Genomic DNA, 20,011 nt, shown 5'->3' with positions numbered 1-20,011 from the left:
TGATTAACACAAGTTTGAGAGAGGGATGGCAAATTAATCAAAAAATACCTTACTTATACTCATCTTGAGTATTTACATGTCGTAAAAATGGCGGGTGGTAAAAGAGACTACAGAGGATGTCGAGATCATTAAATGTCATGTTGGACACAGATTAATCTAGTCAGTAGTACAGCTTCAAAGCCTCAGAATTTTAACTCTTAATAACTAGCTAAGTCTGGTCACTGTAGGAAAAAGGGCTTAGGTAAAGATTTAGTTTGAGTTAAAATGGTGCTTCCGCTTCTACACAGACATTTGGAAAAAGAGGAGTACTGCTAAAATCAATGTAGACCATTTTAGTATAAATGTAATATTGGTTATAAATTTCTTAGATTTTTCTACTCACTGCTGGTTTCTGGGATGACACCAGCCAAATTGTGCTTTCTTGACTACATATGACCAACAAAAGGCCAATGTCTATTTGTTGTTTGGCATATTGAAGGTGGTAACCGTGGGTTTTACGGCTAGTGATGGTACTCATGGTTTAAATGCAGAAGTCTGGACTTTAGCTGGTACACGGATGCACTGGATTTCTGACAATGGACTTTTGTCACCTGATCATTCTCTGAAATCTGAGGTATTAGTGGGTTTACAATGGGGATTATGCATTGTAATTGATTCACAGGCAGTCTGAAATGATAATACACCAGTACAGATGCATTTATGGTAAATAGTTACTTATATAGTGCTATATAGTTTTATCCTAAGTGCTTTACAATGTTGATTCCCATACACACACACTTACACACCGATGGCAGTGGCTGCCATGCAAGGTGCTCACCTGACCCAACGGGAGCAACTTGGGATTCAGTGTCTTGCCCAGGGACACTTTGACATGTAGCCGGGAGCGGGGATCGAACCACTGACCCTTACCAACTGAGCTACATTTATCATCTTGGAGATCCCTGTGGTGTCAAAAGTGGTTGGTATTCCCTGATGGTGAATGAATATGGGACAGTGGCAACTGTGCAGCACTGGTTCCTTTTTCTAAACCAACTGGGATTTCTTTTGTAAGAACTGACACTTCACTTCAAGTTTCATTAACATAAAGAAGTAATTTTGTAATGTGGTGCCCCTCACATCTTAGAGTTTGCCCATAAGAACCTAACATTACTACATAGGTTTATTTAGTTAAAAAGTCTACATTAGCATCATGATAACTGAGAAAATGTGCATATCTAATGTTATTATGTATTATTGTATTATGTATTACTATATTATATAGTAATACATAATACAATAAAACATACATATATATATAATATTACAATAAATGAATAAACGTGTATTGTATACAGCTATATGCAATTGCGGAGATTGGTGGTAGCGCACTGGGTTGGGATGCAGAAGGCCATGGATTTGAATCCCTCATGCCAAATCAACGTGTGGGACAAGTTACTCTGTGGACACCTCTGAAGGGACAAGCCAAAAGCCATTGATACAGCTATATGCAATTAAATATGACTGTATCAAAGGTAGCTACAATACTGTATCAATGTTTTTTAGTAAAATATAGTAGGTATTGCAAGTAATTAATTTTTTCTTCTTAACACACCTATTCGGCTATTCACATTTTAAAAATTGTTCAACTAACTCACATTAATTTCATTATCAAATAATCAATTAATCATTTTTTAAAGAATCAAGCATTCTGTTAAAAAATGTGGAATGTAAAATGCCTGAACCAAAGCTTGTGTGTTGAATTGTTTTTTATATTTCACTATCACATAATAATAATAATAATTTTTGCATTTCAGAAACTAGAACATTGGAGTGTTTCCCATTTTGACTCTCACGTGATTTTAGTTAATTAGTTCTTTCGAGAGCTCATTATTAATTTTCTCAGTCAGATCGATCGACCACTCATTCCAGCTAAAATTGTCTTTTTTTCTTGTAATTAAATTCACATTTCCTTTAGTGTTTTCACATAGAAGTCTGTGTCCCGACTAGAGCTGCAGCCATTGCAGTGGCTGATGGCACAGTGATTAGAAAAAATATACTGGCCTTAAAGCCATTTGTACTAAGAAAAAATGACTCCTACAGTACAAAGGGTCTGAATTTTTATCTTACTCCTTAATGGGATATCACTGCATCTGCATTTTTGCCATGAAAATAAAAAAAAAAACTTTTCCAGGACCTTCAATGTACTTCAGAAAAGTGTCTGCCAAAGAGTGTTCACTTTTTCCTCACTGTCCAAGGTCTTGTCAAGCTGAAGTATCAGCTTGACAATACCTTGGATTTTACCAAGCCAAGCTGTTGTGCAAGGGTTTCACTGAAAGTGATAAACAGTACCTTGTACATTATTACATTTGTACAAACTGTCAAATATACTAACCTTGACTATCTTACACTGCTGCTTGTCGAGAACGTATTTGTCCTAGCCAAAATGTTGAACCTGCGCCATGCAGTGAATGACACAGCAGTCAGATCCACATGAGTTTTTACTGTGTGCAGAGATACATACGGACCAGCAGTTCAGTACTGCAGACATTAAATACTGATGTGGAGTGATGCTGTAGACAGTATTAGTTTAGGTGGTGACAACATGTTAAAGGAAATGTTTGTGTTTTTTTTTAACCTGGAGCTAGAATATAAGTGTAGTTTTTACTTTGCTAATAAACTACAAGTTGAAAGCAGTAGTTTTACATAGAGATGTGTTGTTGCCAAATAGTTACACCCAGTGACTGACAAAGATGTAAAGTACAAAAGGTACTTTTTCCTGTTTATTAATGTTACAAACTAATGAATTAAACATGAATTAGAGTAATTTTGGTAATATTTGGATGCAAAGGCATTTTTATATATGAAATATATAGTTCACCCACATTTGAAAAATGTCTTTTAGCGCATGGGTTTTACAGTTTCAAGGATCTGTTTTTTTGGGGGGCAATAAACACATTACATTACTCCGGATTAATCTGTCATCCAGTTAATTGAACATAGTAATAACATATTGATTTAGTAGCTGCTCCAAGTTATTAAACATTTTTTACACCGAACCTCTGGCTAAATAGCTACACTATGTAATCTGCTCTCCTTGTGTGTTTTCTTGCAGCTGGGTGAGGACACATTTAACCGTGCCAAGTTGTTGAATGTTGGCTACACAGAGGCTTTAAAGGATGCAGAGTACGACTGCTTCATCTTTAGTGATGTGGATCTGATCCCAATGGATGACCGCAACCTCTACCACTGCTACGACCAGCCGAGACACTTTGCCATCGCCATGGACAAGTTTGGCTTCAGGTGAGGCAATGATGTTCAGGAAGTGATTTTATGCAGATTGAGTTGGTCTAATGAAAAGTAATTTTAGATTTGGCTTGAGTCTTTACATGTCTGACAGTAAAGTCTTACTTGAGTCTTTCAGTCCTGACAGACACTTGATAGAGCAATATTTAGCACACCTCATTATACTTAACGTTATTATACTATCTGTCACCTACATTAACATAAAAATTCACCACGGTTCAATTCTGCCAGTGATGTTTTGGTCAAACTGAAAATGTGATGCACAGTTTTATTAAGAAGTCTTAACCAAACAAGTGAAAAATCCCACTGACCAACCTCTATGAACTAAGCTGATGCTGTTACCTTTTCCGTAGCATGAACGAGTTATACAAAGAAGGAAACTGTTGTGTTTTTCATATTTGATTCCAGTGAGGACCTATCCTGAACCATGGTTGGTGATAAATTCACTGATTAGAAAAAAATGTCATCCATCACATGGAGAAACAAAGAACACATAGATGAAAACTATATGAAACAATGAGATTTTGTAGAGTGATTAAAGTGTGTATCAGTTTCTTTCACAGATATCCGTCCATCCAATATTTATCACCCCTTATCCTATATGGGTCGCGGGAGGGCCTACGCCAACTGTCATTGGGCAAGAGGCAGGTTACACCCTGGACAGATCGCCAGTCTATCACAGGGCCACGGAGAGACATACACAGACAGACAACCATTCATACTCATATTCACACCTACGTGCAATTTTAGATTCACCAGTTAAGCTAATATGCTTGTTTTTGGAATGTGGGAGGAAACTGGAGTTTCCAGAGAAAACCAACACAAGCACAGCGAGAACATGCAAAAGCCACACGGCCGGAGCACAAGCGTCCAACTTTCTAGCTGTGAGGTAGCAGCGCTAATCACTGCTCCACTGTGCTGCTCTCTAACACAGATAAGAAAATAAAAAACATTAGACAGAGATAAAAGTGTCCAGTAAATGAAAGTAAGTGATTAACAATTATTCACTGAACAGAATGAGAGGATATTTTTAACAAAGGCAGGTCCTTTTGAAACATATTAAAGTAATCTTAACCAGCAATATAGACCCCCTACAATGAAGAAACAAAAACAAAATTCTGAAAAAAGTAAAAGAGATGAAACCTTGGACGATAATGCTCAGAGAGGTTCATTTCTGTATGATTGAGTATTGTGGGCTAAGAAACGGCTATGAAAATATCATGGATGTACATAACCGTAGTAGAAGAACAAAGCAATTATTTTATAGAAGGGTGCAATAGAAATGGTGTTAAAAGCTGCTAAAAACATACTGAATTAGAAAATATATTAGATGGTGTTTTAAAGAATTGCCACACCAAGTGAGACACATTCCAGGGCTGGGTTTTGTTTTGTTTTTAGTTGAGTGTCAAGTCAAAAATCTTTGGTGAGGGACAGCATCTTCTGCATAAATAGTATCCACAATTACAGTAACTGCACTGTAACAGCCAACATCAAATTGTTATGTCCTGTTTTAGTTGTGCCAATTTGCATAATGATAACACATCTGCCCTCAATTATCTAAAAACACTGCATACATTGATTAACGGCCTGCATGGCCAGTGAATTCGACCTAACTGTCCTGGATCCTTCAGTCCACAAGCGTTGACCTACTGGAAATCCTCAGCAGTTCTCTGATAGAGTGTTCAATAAGCTAATGCTATCTGGCAACAAGTACAGTACTATGTGTTAGGCAGAGCTAGAACAAACACTATATATTTACAATGAATAGGGAAAGACTTCAAATAGTTTCATGACACTTTGTTTAAAGGTTGGAGGGTCACAGAGGTGATTGTCATTATTTGCTTATGCAAAAAATCCTGTTATTATAGACAATAGACTGCAAAGGTCAAATTGGGTCGAATCAACTTACAAACAGTTATTGTTGTCCTTCCATTTTTATAAAGAATAACTGGAGACTCTTGAGGCATTATCATCCTTTCAGGATGGTTCACCATATTGTAGCTAGGAAAACCCTTAATGAAACATATGGGCTCATTAGTTTCTTCTTGTCATCTTTAAACGTGAAGCTGTCAACAACAACATACTTTCTAGAATTTACTCACATGTACACACACGTACATGTATACATCACCCTCTTGTTACACTCCAGATGAATGTCATGACACTCCCAGTTGAATGTATGTGTCATTTTACTAATCTCACAATATTTGACAAGAAGAAAAAGAAATCCTGTATTGTCCCATGTTTACCCACACAAACAGACAGCTGTCTTTCTATGGTTGTGAGGACGTTCAGTGAAACTCTTCATTCCCAAACCACATCTTCTACCCTTAACCATCGCAATTAAATATCCAATTTATGTTGCAAATGTGATGGAAGAGCACTGATACTGAACATGCTCATGTCTCTGTTCAGACTAGAATTGGTAATATATTCAAGGATATGTCGGACATATATATGCTACAACATTACATTACTTTGTAGAAACCAACTTATATTGACCCATTGACCCAACTTATATTGACAATGATTGATTTATAATGTAAATAAAAGTATGAAACATGCAAGGGGGTGAATACTTTTTACAGGCCCTGTATATTCTCACCAAAGTCACAAAAATAAACAAACACAATATTTCAGCTGTCAGGTCAGGTTGTCAGGTTCTTTAATGTTTTTATTGAACACACCCATTGAACATACGTAATGCTAGCTAAAAAATTTATTGCAACACAAGGCTTCTGGTGTCACTAAATATCAATTTGAGTCAAGTGTTAGCAAACCTGTAGTCCAATCAAAGAAACAACAATAGGGTTCTGGCTTAGAGCCATACTGACTTATAACATGTCAGACATGTCGTTGTGCTATTTACAAGCAGCATAAACTGAAGACCTACGATCAAGGGTTAATGATTTGCATGTAGCTGGAAACAATTACAGAGTAATCTCAAATACTTTCACAGTTAGACATATTGTCTATGAATTGAGATGTTAGTGTGCAATGTCACAGGCACAATGCAGACAACTCAATAAAGTGAAAGAAAAAGAGAAAAAGCACTCTAGAGTAACAACTAAAGTTTCAAAGGATAAATTGGAGTTTCATGAGTCAACTGCATGCAAATCTCTTAGCAGGCATGGTATCCATGACAGGACAAGCAGGAAGCTATTGTTCTCCCAAAAAAATCATGACTGTTTGTATGTCAATATGGTTAGAACCATTGGTTTATTGATATTTTTACTTTGGTGAAGATTAGATCACATTTCATGACCATTTTTTGCAGAAAACCAGGAAATTGCAAACAGTGCAAACAATTACTCTTTCTCACAACTATATGGCTGGCACAGTACATCTTGCATTATTTTATTGTTCTGACCACCACTCTTCTTGTCTCTTTTATCTTCCTTGTATTTCCTTGTCTCATCTTTGCTTGTCCTTTTTTCATTCATTCATTCATTCATACAACAACACAGAGAGAAGAACATGGGTGGAGAGTGTTTGTTGCCTGTTTACTGGATAAACAAGTGTCTGTACATGATTGCTGTGGCTCTTCTATTTATACACCCAGCCCTCTAATGTGTCTTGAGTAGATTATATATGGACGTGGATTATCCACTTACTGCAAAAAGCACCCATAAATTATGTACTTAAAAAAATCATCCGAGACACATTAGGAAAAGATCTGATTGCAAAGAGGTTATTCAAAAGTAAATTGCGATCCATCTCTTCAAGCCTTGTATGAAAACCACAAGTTCTCTTAATGATTCACATAATGTAACACTGCAGTCCAGGATTCATGAACAACTGCAGATTAACAAGCTTTCAAGACACTTGAGAATCTCGTGCTTTCCCGCTTCAAAGTATTACACTTTAGAATATTATATTGCCGTGGTTGTCTGTCTGTGTGTGTGTCTCTCTATGTTGGCCTTGAGATAGACTCGTGACCTGTCCAAGGTGTACCCTACCTAACACTGGCGTAGTCTTCAGCCCCCCTCGCCTGAAGCAAATATACCAAGATATTTTAATTTAGAGACATTAGGTAACATTTTAAAAGTGAAAGTCAGGGTTGCAATGAATCTTTTTATGAAAAACACACCAATTCCATTTAATTCAATTCAACTTTTTCTATATAGTGCCAATTTACAACAACATAATCTCAAGGCACTTTGCATAATAAAGTCAAGACTTGTAGTATGTAGTATGTATGTAGAGGAAACCCAAATCCCCCTTGAGCATGCCATAGGCAACAGTGGAGGCTTTTTAGGGAGTTATTAGGACACCTAAAAAGTAAAGAATTTCAGTAGTCCAATCTAGAAGTGCCTAGCAAATGCATTGACTAGTTTTTCAGCATCACTTTGAGACAGGATTCCCCTAATTTTACCAATGTTCTGTAGGTTGAAGACAGCTGTTTTAGAGATTTGTTTTATGTGCAAGGTTACAAGGACAAATCCTGGTAAAAGACAACTCCAAGGTTCTACACAGCAGTACTGGAGGCCATAACTATAGGTACATAACTATATTTTTAGACAGCATATTTTTCATATTTTTCTCATATTTCCCATATTTTAAGCCCAAATATAATTATTTCGATTTTGTCTGAATTTAGACAAAATATTTCTAATATTTACTTCAAGTAGAAAAGATTTATAAAATACGCATTGAACATGATTTATAATACAATTTTACACAGACCAATGCTCCAAAGATGGCATTACTGAGTATAAAGCAGATTCTGGCAAAGCGCCGGTAAAGTGAGGAGTCTTGAGCCTTCTCATGGTAGGTGGAGTTAGGGTAGCAGTGGGTGCCTGCTACAAGAGCAGGACAGTTAGGAAAAAAAAACTGTGTACAGAATAAATCATAACAGATGCAATAAAAGGTCTGATTATCAACATTACATTTCAAAAGGTCAAGGTGATCTTCTTGTGGTCTATGCGGTCAGTTACAGTGGATAGCACTGGTTATTTATCTTTTGTTTGGCTATAAAGTAGTTTAAAACATTCACATTTAATGGAGATATAAAGAGGAAGAAAATGACCCCATCTGAAGAAATTCAATGGCAATAAGAAGCAATGGTATTTGGAAAAACTGATAATAAATACAGCGAAGCCTAGTTGAACCATGTTCCAGTGATTATTTATTTTTTTGCCTTCTAAAACAAAAAATTTGACTAGTCATGATCCTTTTTTAAATAATATTATCTTATTTATATCCAACGGTATTATTAATAACAGTAGTAAACGATTATTATTAAAGGCGTGGCTGTAGCACAGGTGGTAAGGCAGTCTTCCACAGACCACAGGGTAAGTGGTTTGATACCCGGGCCCAACTATATGTTGAAGTTTCCCCTAACAGCCCATTCCCATCCCCAGCTGTGCAATGCAGGTCCAAGCCCAGTAGAAACTGGGAGGGTTGCATCAGGAAGGGCATCCGGCATAAAGGCTGTGCCAAACTGTGCCAAATCAACATGCGGGCAAGGACCAAACAGACAAAAAATAAATAAATAAATTGTTGTTGTTATTATTATTATTAGCTGTAGCTTTCTTTTTCCTTTTTTGTTCTCTAAACACTATCATTATTTCATCATTATATTATTATATTATGCTTTGTATCCTTTCTATTATTGCTAATGGTGTTATCAGCCTATTTGTTAATATTATTATTATCATCATTATTATTATTGTTATTATTATTAACATTGTTATTATTTTATTTCTTTTTGCTATAATAATACAACTATTATTATTATTATTATTATTATTATGCATGTGTATATATGTGTATGTACTTTAATGTATATACGGACATGTACATGCTATACTATTTTCTTCGTACCTTGGGGTTGCTATGGGTGGGACAGTATGGGTCACTAAACTTCTAGATCTCCATACTTCTCCTCTGTTCACCCTAATAATCAGGCCCCCTCCTCAGGGTTTGGGAGCTTTTTCAGAAGGGAAACAAGCAGTGAGCCACCCCTCACCCATTAGGATTGAAGGCAACTAGGAGCTAGAGAAAATCAGCTGAAAACAATATACTCTACATAGTTACCTGAACAAAAAATGTTACACACCAGCTCGACCATCCTGGAGCTCCATTAAAAACTCCTCTGATCGGATCAGTCTAAAAAGATACTTAGTCACTACCACCGCCCACTTTTTAAAAAATTGTATTTATCTATAAAGTTTTCGTTTGCTTGTTTTGTTTCTTATGGATTTCGTTTAGTTTTTGTAAACCTTAGTTTGTTTTGTTTTAGCTAATTTATCTGAATGTATTATCAGTTTTCGCATTATCAAAAATAATTATTATACAATATATATGCTTAGAACATGTTTAAAGCCTTAGTATGTATACTCCTACCCTATACAGTCCTATCCCCCCCAACTATCGTTTCTCTTGTGATTATACTTTTTCTGCTTATCCTCACTACCCATCCTTAATCCTCCAATACCGAAGCACCTTCACAAGCAAACATACACTGTACATAGGTAACATATGTCTCTTCTTTTTGTTGTAGCTGACAGTATTGTGTTGTTGTTATGTTTTGTATTGTGTGAATTGTACTGTTTTGTTTTTTTGTGTGTGGTGAATTGAAAAACAAAAAAAATAAAACCCCAATTTTATTTACATCAAAAAACGATCAACAGCCTTCGGCTTTGTCCTTTCAGGGGTCCTTACACGTGTTCCGCACGTTAATTTGGCATTTTATGTCGTATGCATTTCCTGCTACAACCCTCCCATTTTTTGTCTTGGTTTGGGAAATTAGACTTTTTGCGAAAAGAACCTTTTTCGCAGGTCTGAAAGCTCAAACAACCTTTTAGAGGTTTAATATTTTCAAGAAAATGCAGTTAACAGTGTGTGAAGTGTTTAGCTTTCAATCCAAACTGCATTGAATGAAGGCAGAATGGGCTGTTGTTTAGACTGTTGCTGTGAAACCCATCTTTTGCCATCTTAGAAATCACAGGAAGTATGCTGATGGACCAATAGTTGCCAATAGCTTTTTGATTACCACCCTTAAAAATTGGTGTCATTATGGATGTTTTCCAACCATGGCTGCTTGAGAAATACTTTTTCTGTGAAAAAAAAACAAACTGAAAAAGGCAGACAACTCAACATGAGATTTTTGTTTGTTTTTCCTGAAATTGCATGAATAAGACAAACACAAAATATTTTACATAGAAAAAAAATATGTTTAAAAGGACATTTTAAAATCTACTGAAGTACACTTACTGTGGTCAAAAACAATAGATAAGTTGTCAAACTTGTTGCATTTTCCTGTCTTTAAATATGATTTTTCTACAATTATTATCTATATTTGAAAGAGTTAGTAGAGACATTTATGTGGTAAACTCTATATTTTACCACTGGGCTACCACTGCAGTCTGTTTTTTTACCCCACACAGAAAAAGTGCACATCAAAATGGATCATGCATCATTCCTCTGGTTAGATGTGTCTGGAGAGAAACATGAAAAAGAGTAGGAAGTTTTCCTGAAAAAGGTCCTATTTGACTGGAAAATGACACGGTACTTTGTCGCTAATTCAAATCAGACCTTGAGTTTAATTCTTTCTAGCTGCTTGCATCATTGATTTTGCTAATTATCACCCCAGGATACAAAGAGCATCTGGTTATGGAGCTATTCCACTAAAATCTGCAGAGTAGGCCTTGTTCTTAGATCAGATTAATGTTAGATGATGTTCTAATCTGACCACAACATCCGAGCTGCAGTAGTAGTCTCAGCTCACCAAACTGAGACTACATACTTTAAGGTGCAATTGGTACTTATTCAAATACGATTGTGGTGTTTAAAAGAATGGTATCAAAGAAGGTTGAGTATGGCATTTTTTTTTTAATCTGATAAAACTTTCTTTTCCTTACACAAACATAAATGACATTTGACTTTGAGGTGAGTGTTTTTTACTCTACCAACTGAAATCTTAAGCTATTTGCAAATACAGAGTTATGGACATAAACCAAACAATTACTTTGTTTCTTAAAGCAGTTAGGCATATTTGAAATAATTTGTTTATGCAATTTATGTTGTGATGTATTCAATTAAAATACATACAATATAATATGTTGATCTTTAGAAATACAGTTCTTTCTTGCCACTTGTCTTAAACTACTTCGTCTATAACTGTAATCAGTATTTTTCCTTCCCTCATCTCACCTGTGTCTTCTTTTCTCTTCTCCTGCAGGCTACCATATGCAGGCTACTTCGGAGGAGTTTCAGGCCTCAGTAAAAAGCAGTTTCTGAAGATCAACGGCTTTCCCAACGAGTACTGGGGTTGGGGAGGGGAGGACGATGACATCTATAACAGGTAAGATAGGGAACAAATAGAATAGCATGAGCTTTTTAATTTATTCAAAATGAAGTTTAAAGAATCTAACCCAAACAACTTGTCAACATTACCAATGTATACCTTCTGTTAGGGTTACGTTGAGTAGTCTCTTGGTAGAAACATCCTTGTCAGACCACCAACTGCAGCTCATACACACAGTCACACACATTAACACACAAGTATGCAAATGATTCAGCTGCTGCAGACTGTGGCAGTAATATGTGGCAAAATCAAGTCTCTGAACTGAAAGCGACACTGAAGTTATTTGTGGAGCGGGTGATTTATTGTAATTGCTCAGAGAAGGAAAATGATTAGCAAATAAATTAACCTTTTGAAGCACTTGAGTCAGCTTTTAATGACTTGCTGATGTTCAATAATGATATTACTGTGAAAGTGAGCTGAAATAAAATTTGGGAAATGAATATCTGTTTCCCTGGAATACAGAAAGACGACTGAAAATGGCTTTAATACAATGAACTACTTCCCAGACCATTAGTTTCAATTAATGTCTGCTCAGGTGGTTCTTTGGACTAAGAATTGTTTAAATATCTGGTGAAGTTATGATTTGACCAATAAACAAATGTTGTTATAGGATCTAAAGAACCATAAAGCTTAATACAATAACTAAAGATATAGCATAGACATCACCTCGTTTACACATATTGCCTACATCAGTCACATCAATAATTGCTGTACAGCTAAAATAAACATTTGAGATTTTCACTTTTGAAGAAATTGCCAGTTGTCATATTAGATTAGCTTCAAAAGAAATTGTATTCCTATCACATAAACATTACATTTGTATTCAAAGATACAGGCTCAAGTACACTAATTATAAACACAAGCTACACACACCAACACAGAAAAACAGTTCTTTCAATTCAGTTCAATTCAACTTTATTTATATAGCACCAATTCACAACAAAGTCATCTCGAGGCACTTTACAGAATAAAGTCAAGACTATGAGGATGTATTGAGAGAACCCAACAATTCCCCCTTGAGCAAGCCCTAGGCAACAGTGGAGAGGAATAACTCCCTTTAACGGAAGAAACCTCCAGAAGAACCAGGCTCAGGGTGGGCGGCCATCTGCCTTGACCGGTTGGGGAGAGTGGAAAGTGAAGAGAGGGGAAAAAAAGGGTAACAAAAGCCACAACAAAACAATGGGCAGGTTGGTAGGACCAGTAGCTGCACACTGGAAAACATATAGCTTCAAAGCCCGTGGACACCCGCAGAAAGGGACAGAGAGAGGGAGATAGAGAAGGACAAAGACAACTCCGGTAGAAAACACACATAGTTAATGTCATACAGTAGTGACAATTGTGGGGTGAGAGAAGAGGAGAGAGGGTCAAGAGGAGGAAAGGAGCTTAGTGCATTGGGGGGGTGGGTCAGTCTAAGCATATAGCGGCATAACTATAACTAAGTTTAAGCTTTATCAAAAAGGAAGGTTTTGAGCCTAGACTTAAAAGTATAGAGTATTTGCTTCCCGAATCTGAACTTGGGGCTGGTTCCACAGGAGAGGAGCTTGATAGCTAAAGGCTCTGCCTCCCAATCTACCTTTGGAAATTCTGGGAACCACAGGTAGGCCTACATTCTCTACACACCAAATGTGACCTTCATCTTTATTTTATAATACGCTATTATTTTGTGTATGTCCTGCTGTCACTCTCATACTATGAAGCTTATCTTTGTCCTCTCAGTATAAAAGCATTTTATAAAAAAAAGTTAAATAGAGTATTTGAAAATTGAGTTTTTTAGAATGGCCTGTGTCAGTCAGCACAGTACTGAGGGGATTACATTTGTTTGCCATCATCTGGCAAGATGTGATAAAAGAGATCTATGAGCAATTTACTGTTTGTATTATAAGTGTGTGTGTGTGTGTGTGTGCGTGTGTGACGGATAAAGTTGAACCTCTAACATTGCATTGGATTGTAGATGCACTAGTCCATTAGATACTGTAGATTTCCCTCGAGATATTTTCTGCACTCCAACTGAGCTATTTCAGCTGCTTGTGAGAAGTGAGATGATATGCAGGCATATCATTAAAACCCCAGTAAAAAAATGTAAATCATTCAAACTTTGGCTTCTACAATTCAAAGTTACCTCAGTGAATTGTGTCAGTACATAGTGTGCTCAAAAGGTTAAGTTTAATATTTTACTATCCACTTAAATAAATGTTGAAGCAGAAACTTCTCAGTGAACATTTAAACAGTAACAGACTAAAATATAGTCTGTGATTAGTTGCTTTAATGGTATCGATGCGGCATCTTGTTGGTGTAAATGAAGATGACATCCATGTAACCACTAGTATGCCCTTGGTTTTAGTCCGTTTGGGGACCTGCGTTGCGACTCTACTCCTCATCTTATACAATATCAGCATGTGGTTTTCAGACTGTAATAACAATTTTTTAAAATCCAGTATGATTAAACTTTTTGACAATATCATTATTGCCAGTGTCCATCATGGATAAATAACGGTAATCATGCAAATTCTACAAAAAAACGAAGCAATTCAGCTGAAGAAAACAGTATTTTAGATATCGTAGTTTGAAAAAAAGTGTGTACACAAAAAAGTATTTTTTTCCAACCACTATCAGAAAAGATACTTCTTTCTATAGCAGACTGTGGTAGAATGGTTGCAACATATTGCAAATGCAGATGGACAGTGGAGATTTAGGTTGTGCAGTCTGAAAAGCTTCTTTGTAAATTTTGATCTTTTTATTTTTTTTTCCAATGTGAATCTGGGACAGCATTGGACTCCATTGTGTATCTTATGTGAACTGTCTTCTTCAGAAAGTGCAAACTTGAAAACCTTTAAGCAACACCTCTAAAGCCCTCAGGCAGGAAGAGTGTGAAATTTAAAAGTTATCATTTTTTGTTTAAAATATTTGAAACATTTGGTTGTAACAAATATTACAATCTGTAGTTATTCTTTGCCACTTTTGGGATGTTGCTTTAGTTTTTGAGGCAAAATATTTACCTATCAAATATTCAACTATCATCATCTCTTTTGCAATAAACTGAAATGAGACCAAACCGGAACTGGTATTTCCAAAACGGAAATACCAGTAAATACTGAGCTCAGCTGCATATGTAAGTAGGAACTTTGCTCTCTCATGCTAAAAATATGCCTAATGCACCTGAAGCACCACTGTAGCTGCCGATTTTCTGCTGGGAGAAGCATTCTTACAACAAGAGGGGAGAACATAAGCCACAGTGATTGGTTTAGTGAAGTCTTCAGAGGCTTTACATAGAACCTTATCTTAAAACATGAGTTATCTTCAGTTCTCTCCATTCTATTGTGCTGGTACTTTTCTGGCTTCAGAAATATACTGACTATCTTTTCTCAGTGTCAGAACAGTACATAGTGTTTATTCAGTGCATGTTATCTTTTTTTCCTCATATGTATTTGTAGAAGTTTTGCATTTATTTTTTAAGTAGCAGTGAAACTCATTTTGTGCAATCTGACATCAAAATAACACCTTGTGCCTCCTCATTCCTTCCCCCTTTCTTATTCATTATGCATTTAAAACTGTGACTATAAAAATCCCAACTTCACTCTTATAACAAATAAAAAGCTGAGAATGAGGCTTGTCGCTTGCTGTATTTAGGCTCATTGCCTTTTTAGTCAACTTGTTTTTAAGAGCCTTGTTATAAAGCCTTTCAAAGATTAATCTGAGAGAAAAAGCCATTCAAAACACAAAACATATGTCATATTCTCTTCTTTTGCGTGATCTTGCAGTTTATTTTATGTGGATTTCTGGTTCATAGCTCCAAGGATGTCATTGTCTGTCAGTCTGATCTTTTTTATGTCTAGACAAAAATATCTTAACAAAATAACACCTTGGGTGGATTTTAGACATTTTTGGTCCCCAAAGAGTGAATCTTTTCTTTTAGCACCATCACAAGGTTCACTTTTTTCTTTTTCTTTTTTTTTTTTCATCTGTCAATATTTTCCAGGAAACTTGTTAAACTCATGTCATCATGAGGATGAATTTTGATTGACTTTATTTCTTCATTTCCCTATATAGTATCATTATCTGATCAAATGCAATATAACCAAAATCCTGCATAATACCACCTCCAACAGCCATAGCTGAATCCTGCTTTTAGTGCCCCTTAGCAAATGTTAGCATGCTAACACACTGAGATGCTTGTAAGCATGCTGATTGACATCTTTATTTAGATCGAAGCCATTTTGTGCCCTTGTCTAGCCTCAGAGTCTGTTTTCTCGGTATTGCTTCTGTATATAATTCCTAAATATATTTTCCATGCAAGTGAAAAAACATCATTTGCTTGGTCCTACAGCAGCAGACAACCAAACATAGATTTCCCCTTTAGGGATCAATGCAGAAAAAAATGTTATTGTTAGTTTTATTTGAGATGAAGACACTGATTCTCAGAGCTGAAAGCATTCTGACAATACAAGCTGTCGTCATGTGCAGAGGATGGGGATTGCAGTTGACAAAACAAACAATATAGATCGAACTGTGTGGTGTCCATAAAATCTACCCCTTGTTTTTCATCTGCCATTATAATGTAGCTGGGTTTTTGTAGGACATGGGTTTAAACTCTGCTAGCAGCCAATCTGTCCATCGGCTTGGTGTCCAGTAAAATAGTCCTTGAACCGGACACTGAACCTCCATCTGCTCATTCTATGAATGATACCATGGAGAAAGGAGCATCAGCTGAAGGACTAAATTGCTCTTTTTCACTCTGCTTCAGCTTCCCTCCCTGTTCTGTTTCCCCCCTCTCTAGTCCTCCTTGCCTTTGCTTATCCCCCCTCTCTTACTTCCCTCCAGCAATTTCCTTTTTTATGCAGGTTTTGATGTCACAGACCTTGGCACAGCCACTGCCTGAAATGGTTCCATGTCAGCCTGGGGGAACTAGCTGTCCCTGCGTCTCTGAGCAGCCTGGGCCTGTGGCAGAGAGGACACATGCTTCTTACACAACTTCCAGTGCCTATGTCCTCCCACCCCCTACCCCTGTCTAAAAAGTTGGTGGATATAACAAAGAGAAAAGGAGTGAGCCAAAGGGTTTTATTTCTCACATCTCACCCTTTCTCAGCAGCAGTAGCCTTGGGCAAAGACTGGACTGAACCCCTCCCCAGGGAGCTAGACCAGCCTTCACCATGCACACTCACTTCTTTCTTTACCTTTTCTTTTCCTCTGTGTACTTCCAGCAGGGCCCTTCAGTAGAGCCTGAGCATGCACCACATACAGCCACAGCAAGAACTGCAAGTGTTTTTAAGCGTCAGTGTGGTGTGGGAATCAGAATAATTTGGGCTTAACGCTTTGAGAATGACAAGCCATTGATAAGTTCAATCACACTTCCAGGTTGTGGTAGTCCTCACCCTTATTTTTATTTTTTTATTTTCCATGGCAACATATGATTAATTTATAAAATAACCATAACAGATCATTAAAAGTACTTTCTCTTGTAAAAGCAGACTACAGTGTTTGAAAACACTTCCAATGAGAGAGCAATGTGGGTGACTGTGGCGCAGGAAGGTAGAGCGGTTGTCCCCCAATCTTACAGTTGTTGGTTCAATCCCCACCTGCTCACATGTCAAAGTGCCAAGCCAAGCACTTTTAGTTTATTAAGGTAGAGCGATTGTCCACCAGAAGCCCCAGTTCTGGTCACATGTTGGAGTGTCCTTGAGCAAACCACTGAACCCCATCTTAGTTGCTCCCGGTGAGTGTTGGCCAGCTGCATAGCAGCTCCCCCATCGGTGTATGAATGTGTGTGTGATTGTGAGTGTGAATGGGTGAATAAGAAGCAGTGTAAAGCGCTTTGAGTGCCAATAGGTAGAAAGGCACTGTATAAGTTCAGACCATTTGCCGTTCCAATACAGCAAAAAATTATATGCGTTCTCCAAGCATGTTTTTGACAGCAGCATAGTTTGCTCCGTGTTCTGGTTAACTAAGCAACAGCTTCTTTACTACTGTCACTAGTGGTCAAGAACACAATATTTTTAGGTAACTGGTGACATACTGTTTAAGGCTACACATTACAGTATATGTCACAAGGTCAAGCAATATATTTTCTTTTTGTACATCCTCAGTTTCTGAACATTTTCCCACCTGGATTCATTTTTTTAAATAATGTGATCAATGTGAAGTCGAAGGTGATGGAAGGAAGCAGCAGAAGCAGACAAAAACAGCAGCATGGATGAGGATGAGACAGGTCAGCCAAGTGGTTTATTGCCACTGTTGTACATCATGGATCATTTTATCGATCTCCATAAATGTCTTTTGTGATTTCCTGCAAGCACCATTAGCTTATTATGGAAAACAAAAGTTGTCTTCTGTTGGATTTTGCCATCATACATGTTACTTAAAGACTGTTGAAGCATGAAGGCAGTGCCTATCGCTTCACTGTTGTTTCTTCAGTGTTGAAATCCTACTGTTGCTGCAACAGTTCAGAGGCAGCAGATATACACCTTTCTTTAGTCCCAGACCAGATTACTGAGCGTGTAAAATAAGTTTTGTTGATGCTAATAGAATTTATATGTAAACATTAGCAGTATCACCAGAACAGCCTTTTATCCTCTCATGAAAACTGTGAAATTTTAGTTCTTTCAATTCCAGTCATATCCAATAACAGACAAATAAACAAAATTGTGTTTCCGATTTCCGACAAAATCAATCTGTTATCTGTTGATACCAGATCAATCTGTTATCTGTTGATAACAATATGTTATCTGTTGATAACAGATTGATAACAGTTTGATTTTGTTCCTGGTCTAAAACACATTCTGGACACAGAATTGATTTCCGACATTCTTCTGGTTCATTAGATAAGCAGGTCCACCATGTCCAAAATCCCTTGACTTTCTCAGAATCTGGATACATACTGCCTTCAATTTCAGTTCTTACCTACACAGTATTTTTTTTTCGTCATTTTTTTTTTTTGCAGAAAAAACATTTTTTCTTTATATAAGCTTTTAATTACTTTGTTTGTGTGTAAGTTCTAATTTACTGTATTTTCTACAGTTTTATTACTGAAAATAAACCTAAAATAAATTAGATAGCGGCATAGACACAGACAGGAAACAAGGGTACAACATGCAACAAAGGTTCTTAACCAGAATCTAACTAGTTCTGTTATCAAAATGCCAACGTTACAAGCATAACTATATCATGTAATAAGTTGATTAACTTAATTCAACAAGAGCCATTTATAAAGAGTAAAATTCTTTGATGGTCATCTTTAACCATGGGTTGAAGCAAAAGACTATGCTGTGTAGAACTGCTTCAGTTATTTTACTTTTAGATCAATTTGGACTAAATTCAGCGACTTTGGCACCATTATAAAATGAAGAGTTTTCTATGTGCTGATTCAGAATTTTGAATGGTTTCTTCTTCATTGCAGCATGAGAAACAAATTTTTTATATAGCGTTGACCACCAGGCTAATGGTCAAAATAAGGCTTTTCACAAACAAAGTAAAAACTAAAATATTAATATTATTATGAATATTATATTTTGTTTTTTATGAAGCAGACTGTCTCATATGACTTGGGGATGGAAACCAGATGACATTTTTTGACTTATTGTTGAAGTGACAACCCCTAAGTGGCAGAGATGCATGACAGGTGAAAACACATTTATTAAATTGTATTCATTTAATAAAAGCTTTTGTCATTTTTGTGTATGATAAAATTTAATGTACAGTTGTGTGCAGAGATAGGATCCCCTTATTTTGAAATGTCCAATGGTAAAAAAAGAATTTTATACCGTCTTACATTGAAAGAACATGTAGAAGGACATAATATTAATGTAAATAGAGCTAATATTTTATAAGTTTCAAAGCTTGACACATACAGCTCACTCATACTGTACAGTCTTAGCTTTGAACTGTATCCGTTGACACCATAATGGGGAGGATACTAATCGAAACAGAAAGTACAGTGAGAGGAAGAAGGTAAGTTTAGATGCTCAGAAAGAAAATAAGAAGCAAGAGCAAGCAGCTGAGTTTGGGGGGGATTGGAGGAGGAAGTGGGGGATAAAGGAGGAAGAGAAATAAAGCATTGAGCAGAAGCTATGATCAGACAGAACAGGCACAGTCAGCAGCTGCTGGTACAGTAAATCCAAATGCAGGAAGGCACTGGAGCAGAAACTGACCACTCTCCTTTTTATTTGCAGGATACTTTGCCTACCTATGTGTACAGTCATAAATCTTTATAGTGTGGAAGTCGATAGGTGGTGGGAGATTCAATCTAGGCTTATTTTAAGGATTTTGTCTTTTAAACCATGCAGCTCTAATCATAAGGTGTGTATTAACAATGGGTCAAATCACTTAGTGTAATTTAAAAGATGTCGCTTTCAGTGGGATGCTAACAGAGCTATCATCTGAGTGTGCAGTTCCTCTCAGGTTTACATATAACATCAGTCTTTGAGC

General features: G+C 36.7%; 1 protein-coding gene across 2 annotated transcripts in view; it reads left to right on the top strand.

Annotated features, from left to right (window-relative positions):
- b4galt2 (UDP-Gal:betaGlcNAc beta 1,4- galactosyltransferase, polypeptide 2) overlaps positions 1-20,011 on the top strand; it is a 149,299-nt gene that overhangs the window by 113,318 nt on the left and 15,970 nt on the right. For both annotated transcript variants that reach the window (XM_067475136.1, XM_067475139.1), the window contains exons 5-6: positions 3,092-3,279; positions 11,468-11,590. In XM_067475136.1, coding sequence (XP_067331237.1) covers positions 3,092-3,279; positions 11,468-11,590 — 311 coding nt within the window. The remainder of the gene's footprint in view (positions 1-3,091; positions 3,280-11,467; positions 11,591-20,011) is intronic.

The sequence above is a fragment of the Channa argus genome, chromosome 14 (genome assembly GCF_033026475.1).
Source record: "Channa argus isolate prfri chromosome 14, Channa argus male v1.0, whole genome shotgun sequence".
In the NCBI taxonomy this organism is placed as follows: Eukaryota; Metazoa; Chordata; class Actinopteri; order Anabantiformes; family Channidae; genus Channa; species Channa argus.
This window is presented reverse-complemented; position numbering and strand designations above follow the sequence as displayed.